Below are 8757 nucleotides of genomic sequence, written 5' to 3'. Positions count from 1 at the left end.
AAATCTCATTGAGTACATTGACCTGCTGTGGTGGCAGCTTGAGAAGCAAATTCCCTACCCCCGCCTTGGCGGCACGAGAGTCTCGCTTTGCTAAAACCATATGATCTTAGTATATCGACTTGCAGGTAGTTGGATGTACTCTTAGTGTTAGAGTGGCAACTACGAGGATTGATCCTGGGTCTCCCTTAGATTAGGACTGGCAGTTGCCGATTCACTATGTGGTTAAAAAAAAAACAAAATTGAATGCTTGAACAAATTTATAAATTTAATAACAAAACACATTTGAATATGATAAAGAAAAATGATGGAAGTAATTAGTGGACTAGATAACTTTGGAGAAAAATAGAGATAAGTGCATACATAATTTTGGAATAAACATTAGCCTCAACATCATCATTTGTTATAAAAGTTAAGAGTTTATTGAAACATGTTTGTGCACATTTTATTTCATCCTTAGTTTATAGGACCAAATAAGGAGGAGAAATTACAATGTCTAACATCTTTATGTTAAATAATGTATATATATGATATAAATAAAATAGATAATTTTTTAAAAAGCTAATTATTGTAACAAACTATTTATTAATTTTTAAATTTATACTCATCCTAAGTCCATGACAAATAAATAATCTATGGTACAATTTCTATGCCAAAAAAATCAAATTAATACGAAGTATCACAGGTCATCTTAATCAAGTGGCAAAAAATTCATATGTAATAAAATATCTAATATAAAAATTTACAATGTTTAGTATATTAAAATAAAAAATCTAGTTACACAAAGACTTAATTGTGAGTGCAAAAGATTCCTAAAATGTATTTTTATATTTTATATTTTTAAGTTATTAAAAATGTAAAGACAAAAGAGAAAATGGTATTTATTGTAGTATTGACTTAAATTTTATTTTTTATATAGCAACATGATTTAAAAGTGAATTGTGATTGAGGAAAATGATGGAAACAAGTCCATTCAATAATAAAAATGGGAAAAATATGAAGAAAATAAAAGGGGAAAATTAGTGTATTATGGAGGGTTAGCTACTTTTGTTTTTTAAATCGGCCAGTTTCCGTGGTTAGTAAAACTCGAAACATGATAACAACTATTTTTTTAAATAAAATATTAATTATGGAAAAGTCTATAAATTTAGAAAAAAAAAAAGAAGAAAAAATTGATAATTAATTTATGACGACACTTGGTGATAGAGGTTATTTTTGATTTTTTTAAACAATCTTTTATTTTAAAAAAATGATTTTAAACCACATAAAATTAGTCATCCACCAATAAAAAATTAGAAAATGAATTTTTATTTTTATTAATACCATTCTTTATAAATTTAAGGATATTAATAATGGAATTTTTTTATTATTTTATGATTTTTTTAAAATTAATATAAGTTTATTTATATATTAAAAATCAAATAATAGTTTATTGTAATAAAAAAAATAGAAAGTGAAAAATAGAATAAAATATATTAGCATAAATTCATATTAACTTCTAACTATTTTTAGAGTGTAAAAAATTAAAGTAAGAGGAAATGTTTGCATCTTTAAGAAGTTGATCCCTTAATCCTCTTAATTTTGGATAAATTCAAAGTTAAGATGGATGTATGTTGTATTATGAAATACTTTGCACTAAAAAGTACTTCCCATAGCACATGTAGGTAAGAGCATTTCCTATAAGGGATGTCATGCTTATAAGGCATGTTGGCTAAGAAAAACAATTAATATTAATTATTAAAACACAATTATCAATTAGATTCATATTAAATTATAAATGAGAGAGAGACATGTCATGGTTCTAATGCATGTTTGCTAAGAAAAATTATAATTATATATATATATATATATATATATATATATATATATGAATGAAATTCATAAAACATTAACACAATTATAAATTAGATTCATATTAAATTATAAATTAGAGAAAAAAAGAGAGAAATATTTTATGGTCAACATTTTGCAAAAATTGTTTCTAGTCTCTCGACATTATTCTACACATTAAAATATTTCCAACACAAAGATCATCTCAATCAAAATTCATATATGGAAGTCATTCCTTCCAAAAGATGGCCTATTTTATTGAACATTGTGATAACAAATGGTTTTCATATCAACTCACATTATATTCACATGTAGATATAGTCACATCAAAAATATTTTATAGGGTTCCAAAGTCTACTATTTATTAGAACTCAAGGCATGCAAAATTTTAATCCAAATCCTATATGGCTCTTAGGCCATGTTAAATATTGGTTCATTATAGAAAGGAGTTCAAATTTTAATGTATTATTTATTGTTCCATATTTAAATAGATAAACGAAGAGTGATATATATATATATATATATATATATATATATATATATATATATTAACAATTGGGCCAATCTCATACTTGCATAACAAGTGGTTGGTTTCGACCACTACCTCTATAACCCCTAGGTGAACCATGTTGCCCAAACTACATAGCCACAAGTTAGTCATTCCCAAGGATTTAAGTGTGAGACCTTGTCCTCACATTTACTTTATATTTTTATGGGCTTTCCAAGTGAGATCCTCGAGGGGGGAGCTCTAGGAATGGGATATTGAAGAAGAACAAAGGAAGTAAAAGATTCTCTAACAACCATATTGGTCATTGTTTCCATGGAAATTGCATAGTGAGTGCCTCTTTATTTGTATTTGCATTTGCATTTCATAAGTAAGAATAAAAGAGAAAAGTATAGGCTTCACCTTCGAGCTAGGTTTTTCCATATTGGATTTTCCAAGGTACATTTTCTATTCATTGTATCGATGGTATGTTATTTTTTATTTTTTTTAATTTCATATTAGTTTAAGGTTATTTAGTATTTTCATGCATTAAGATATTGAGTACATTAAATCTAAGTCTCAAGTGAAGCAGTGCTTATTAATAGATTATGGAATGTTGAAAGATTTATTGTGACAAAGTATTCTAGTGGAATGCCCATGATATTTTATAAATTAACTATAATAAAATAAAACTACATAGATGTGTCTTAATTCTGAATTTATCAAGTACTCACAAGTATTAAATACATTGATGTGCAAACATTTTTTTAAAGTGCAAAATTTGAAGAATGTCTACATATCTAGAGATTTGATTCCTCTAGGCACTTGATAGATTCAAAGTTAAGGTGGATGCATGCTATGAAATGTGTAATATTCATTTCTAAATTTACCATGATACTTGACATAAGTTGACCTAAAAATGACACTAGATTGTGTAGATTGTGTATAAGATGTGCGATATAGATAAGTGATGTAAAGAAGGAAAACTTTAATAAGATAATAAAAAAATAGGAAATTCAGCTCTAAATATGGATTTTATTTGTGATATAAATATGTAATAAATATAAAATTTAACAAGAGAATACAATGTATTTGTTTATGAATACCCATGGGTTAGTCCAAGTGATTTAAGTTCACATATTGAAATTCACATGGACAAGGAGTTCATGAGGTTGAATCCACCAGGGTCCCTTGAGGTTAGGTATACATGTTATCAAACATTCATATTTATCATTTATGTCATTCTTAGATTATCGTAAAATACTCAAGTTTCATTTTTGAAATGTGAAGAAGCACCTAAAAGGATCCCTTGAGAAAATACCCATAGAATATGTGTGTGAGAGAGAGAGATGTGACCAGGGATAAAATATGTGCCAAGTAGATTACATTCAAGTTATATATGAAGAAAATTCTTCTCTTTAATTATTATTATGAAAAAAAACATAAAATAACTAATCTCATTAAATTTAATTATGATAAACTTTCTCTTATAAAAAAAAATAAAAAATAAAAATACACATATATGAAATAAAAAAATAACATATATCTTTAAAACTTAATTATTGCTCATAATAAAACAGAAATCTTATATTAATTAAAATATTAAATTGATTAAAGTAGAACCATCAAGAAAAAAATGATTTTATTATTTTCATAATTCTTTATAGCACCATTAAAAATAATTATGTAAACTTGAGTATTTGTAACACTAAAATGTTAATTTTGTACCAACTAAAGTAAATCCATCAAACCTCCAAGAAAATAATTTTATTAATGTTATAATTATTTATAGATATAATAAAAATACTTAAATGTTTTCCACTCTAGATTTTTCTTTTTTAATTTCATATAATTTCAAAAAATAACTATTAATTATAATCCTATAATTTTAATGATTATCCTTTCTTAAGAACTTTAAAACATTAAAAAAAATAACAATTTTAAATCTAAATGTGGGTAACCTCCTTTTTCACTTTTCTACTGTATATTAGAAAAGGGTTTATAAATATAACAATTTTAAATCTAAATGTGGGTAACCTCCTTTTTCACTTTTCTACTGTATATTAGAAAAGGGTTTATAAATATTATATTTATAATTATAATTTTAATAATTATTTTCTCTTGGGAATTTTAAAACATTAAAAAAATAACAGATTTTAGATCCAAATGGAGTAAGCTCTTCTTCACTTTTCTACGGAAAAGATATTAAAAAAAATTATAAATATTATATTTATAAATAGAACTTTCATTTCTAATTATTATAATTGTGTTTTTTATTTTTCCTTATTTAATAAATCACTTATCTTTTACAAAAATATGTTATAAAAAAAAACAAAATATAAAAAATATATATTCCAATAAGCTGGCGAGAAAAAAATCCAAGTAAAATACAAAAAAATATATATATTCCAATAAGCTAAAAAAATTTCCAAGATTCAATGTCCATAAAAATAGAAGAAAACGCTCCTTTAAATCCAACTTCAATGTCCATAAAAATGGAGAAAACACTCCTTTATATTAATTATTTAAGAAGAAATTAGTATCAACAATCCAACCTGATTTCAAAAATATAATATATATGCTTAATTCAACCAATGAGAAAAGTTAACTACCGCATGCATCACAGTGATTACATTTTATTTTCAGCCTTCCAGAACCAGCCAACAACGGTCCAAAGAACTAATTTACAAATTTATAACCTAGCTGAACATTGTAAATTCAATGACAAAGATACCATATCACACATTAAGCATTTCCTTTACAATCTGAAATGTTAAAGTAGTTATCTAAAACCAATTTGGGACAAATATCTCCTTCGTCCTCTTCTTCATTATTCCTTATCTTATTTAAGTCTAACTTTCCCATTATACTTTTCATTTATCATTTGCAATTCTTAAAAACCTTGGCCCTAATCATTAGCATATCATTAAATTTAAAATAAAAATATCTTACTTAAATATACTTAAATCCATTGTTTACAGAGCTTCAGCTTTACATCGAAGTATTCCAAAAAGACTTAATGAGTTCCGTATGGTGCTGGAAAACAGGACAGAAACATCTGTGTCGGAATGGCCTGAGACAATGTGCACCACAATGTCTCAGATCGGTGCATTTTTCACTCAAGTAGACAATCTGCACTACAATGGGGAGGTCAAGATGTCTGCATGTAAGGTACATTTTATCATAAGCTTTTTTCCAAATCTGCAACTATGACACTCATTGTTAACGCAGAAGTTAATTCCATTTTGCATCATGTTCCCTCATGTGATCCATCTCTGCTGCTGTGCTCCTTTGCCCTTTGCGCCTGTAGAATCCAATCTGTCCTCAACAATTCATACAACATGACAGTGACGCAGGACGCTTGAGCTGCAAGCAAACCCACCCAGATTCCCACAAATTGAAATTTGAATACAAATGCCATCACAACTGCAACGGGCATACCAATGAAGTAGAATGCAGCCAGGTTAATGTTGGCGCTGATAGTTGGCCGGGCGCTGCCGCGTAGAACACCACATCCTGTGGTCTGAGGACAATTACCCACTTCACAGAGCCCTACGATGGGGAGGGCCACGGATACCAGGGACAAAATCTGTCTATCACTCGTGAACATTCTACCCCATGTGTCACGCATGGTTACTGTAAAAATTATGGCTATGAAACTCATAACAACTGCACATGCAATGCCTACTATCATGGCCACCCGAGCCTTTGCTGGCCTGTTGGCACCAAGCTCGTTTCCTACTCTCGTTGAAACTCCTAGGCTGAGAGATGAGGGGAAGACATAAAGCAGAGATGTGGTTTGAATGAGAATTCCCATGGCTGCGACAGTTTCTTTTGGATCTAACAATAGCCCACAAAGAATTATCATAATTTCATACCACCACCATTCCAAGCACACAGATGCACAGCTGGGAAGAGCCAAACTCAGAAGCGATCTCCATCCTGTGAGGCATTCTCTTGATGGCATTTGCCACGATTTCCTATACGCACCCGACAAATACAGGTAGCCTACCAATGCCAATACCATGTTTAAATTTGTACACACTGCAGCCAGAGCGACCCCCCGGAACCCCATATCTAGGTACACTACTAAGAGAAAATTGAGTGGAACATGAAAAAGAAGAGCAATCGCTGTAGACCATGGGAGCGGCGGTGTAATGTTCTGAGTTCTCAGGTAAATCCTGAGAGGATGAAGGAATGCCTGCGTTATTAGATCAGGCAGGGAGAAAATAATGTAAGTGCTTGCCAGGCGAGTAATGCTTTTGTCCTGGCCGAACAGGAGAAGAATTGGCTCCATATTACACCACAAAATTCCAATGGGAACCGTGGCACAGAGAAGGATGAGGACTGTTCTTTGGAGTGTGAGACCTAGTAGAGACCACCTTTTGGCTCCAAAGGCCTGGCCACATATGGGCTCCATTCCCATGGCCAACCCCGATATGACAGAATACCCTGATATGTTGGCGAAACCCATTGAAAGAGAGCCACCAGCCAGCTCCAACTCCCCAAGGTAACCCAGGAACAGCGTTGACACCATGCCTCTCAAGTATAGAAGCAGGCCCATCACTATCAGTGGACCTGTAATTCTGCCCAACGTCACCATCTCCTCTAAAACCTGCAAGGTGATAGAAATCGCTACTCATTACATTGTCGTGTAAATTCTGCTAGAGATCTGGTTCTTGGAACCTAAACCAAGGAGAGAAAATCACAACCTAAACCAAATCTTGAAAATTGAAATACAAATTTTGATAGCACCAGATGTTTGGACTTTCTGCTAAGGACTTTTAAAGTCGCTGTTTAACAGACTAAAACAGCCTTTATATGTTTGTGTTTTTGTATCAGCACATATATATATAATTCCACTTTTTCTCATATATTACACAGTAGACCTGGTTACCTATTATGGTAATAGATTTCAAATTCCACATTTTTTCATATATTACACAGTAGACCTGGTTACCTATTCTGGTAATAGATTTCAAATGATGCTTGTGCTATTTTTGGATAGATTTATTACATGCTGGTTAGGTATTTACAAAATTATATTTTATTTTCTGATAATAAAATTAGGTTTTCTTGAAAAAAAAAAATCCATAACTGCAACTATGTAATGAAATACTATGTAAACAATATCCATAATCAAACGCAAAAAATTTACCAATCTTGGAACTTGAAATACAATATTGATCACCTCGTTAAGTGTTGGCCAGCGCTTGAGCTCGTTGGAATTATGGTTCGTTTCCTGATCTCGGGATTCAAAACATTGCAGAAAATTCATTTTACAGTTTATGCTACGGCGTGCTTCTAGTTGCATCTCACCATGATGGCACATATGGAGAAGCTCTTCACCATTTTCAGTTGATCCAAACATGGCTTCAATCCCAGTCGCTCGTCACCCGACAGAGACGTGTAAGTTCCCGCACAGATATGAAACTCATCAGCTCAATGCTCACGGTTATAATATCATAGCAAGGGTACGGACCTAAATGGCTCCTTCACTGGCGAAAAAAAGAATAGAGCTTAGAGTGATACAGAGTGATGAGAGTGGACAGCGTCCATTTCAGAGAAGATCGCTTTGTATACACATAGAGAATCTACGGAGATTTGAAGATCTCACACTTAATCCCCTGGACTTCTAAAATAAGGGCCGTGCAAGCAAAATACACGATGGTGTAGCACACTAGCAGTCTCTGTTCCTCTGATTTTTCTGTGTCTAACGCAATGCTCGTGGTGTATTCAGCTCAGACGATCGGCATCATTAAAAAAGTATCGATGAACACTGGCAGGGTTGATGTCAGTTGACGGCGAACCCTCGTGGATCTGTCCGGCTAATCTGGTTTTCAGAATCCGGTCCTACATCAACCTGCCACATGTCTAGATTCATTCACCATGGGGCAAAATACTTAACAGTATAGTTCTCGTTCTCACATTTAGGTTATCCATGTATTTAGAATCAATTCAAATATTTTTATAGAAATAGCTGTAACATAAAAGTTGAATTATTATAAAACTAGGGTTGTAATATAGGGTAAGTGTTTTAATGTTTATAGTTTGTTTAATTTAAAGAATATTAATAAGGGTTTATAATCACATTGTACTAACTTGGTTAGGTGACATGAGATGATGAGTTTACTTGAAAAATTAATGCAATTAAGAGATGATCTTGCATTTGAGGTGCATTTCATGGTTGTGGAATATTAGATATAGTTTTTATGATGGCAATTTCTCTCGGAGGTGATTGGAGTTTAGTATGATGGTTTTTTTTTTGGAGAATAGTATGATGGTTTTTTTTGGAAGGGCAGCCTAAGTAGAATTATTGTAAGTCTTCAATAAGTGAGTAGCCTAGGTAAAGATGAGTGGCTCAAAGGATGTCAATATAGCTTTAATGGGAAACTCTAACCATATTTTAGGTATCTCTTTTTGTTTCATTGAGCACTTTTGGTTAT

At 31.3% G+C, this 8757-nt stretch overlaps 1 protein-coding gene across 2 annotated transcripts; it reads right to left on the bottom strand.

Annotated features, from left to right (window-relative positions):
• Positions 1-5242: 5242 nt before the first annotated feature.
• LOC149240524 (protein DETOXIFICATION 48-like) lies at positions 5243-8036 on the bottom strand. Of its 2 annotated transcripts, none has more exons than XM_089367321.1 (2): positions 7470-8036; positions 5243-6926 (listed from the first exon to the last, which is right to left on the bottom strand). In XM_089367321.1, exons 1-2 carry the CDS (start codon positions 7680-7682, stop codon positions 5562-5564), a joined length of 1578 nt encoding a protein of 525 aa, XP_089223447.1. In that variant the 5' UTR covers positions 7683-8036; the 3' UTR covers positions 5243-5561. The 2 variants fall into 2 exon arrangements, with proteins under 2 accessions (XP_089223447.1, XP_089223448.1); XM_089367322.1 differs by having other exon boundaries at positions 7503-8036.
• Positions 8037-8757: the final 721 nt, after the last annotated feature.

This window comes from Pinus tabuliformis, chromosome 8 (assembly GCF_031772625.1).
Source record: "Pinus tabuliformis cultivar Carrire ecotype Pingquan chromosome 8, CPIR1, whole genome shotgun sequence".
In the NCBI taxonomy this organism is placed as follows: domain Eukaryota; kingdom Viridiplantae; phylum Streptophyta; class Pinopsida; order Pinales; family Pinaceae; genus Pinus; species Pinus tabuliformis.
This window is presented reverse-complemented; position numbering and strand designations above follow the sequence as displayed.

Excerpts from the sequence above, each read along its gene's own strand:
- LOC149240524 (XM_089367321.1), bottom strand. The coding sequence starts at position 7,682 with ATGTTTGGATCAACTGAAAATGGTGAAGAGCTTCTCCATATGTGCCAT. Across the intron at positions 6,927-7,469 it reads TATTTCAAGTTCCAAGATTG|GTTTTAGAGGAGATGGTGAC; the intron begins GTAAATTTTTTG and ends ATCACCTTGCAG.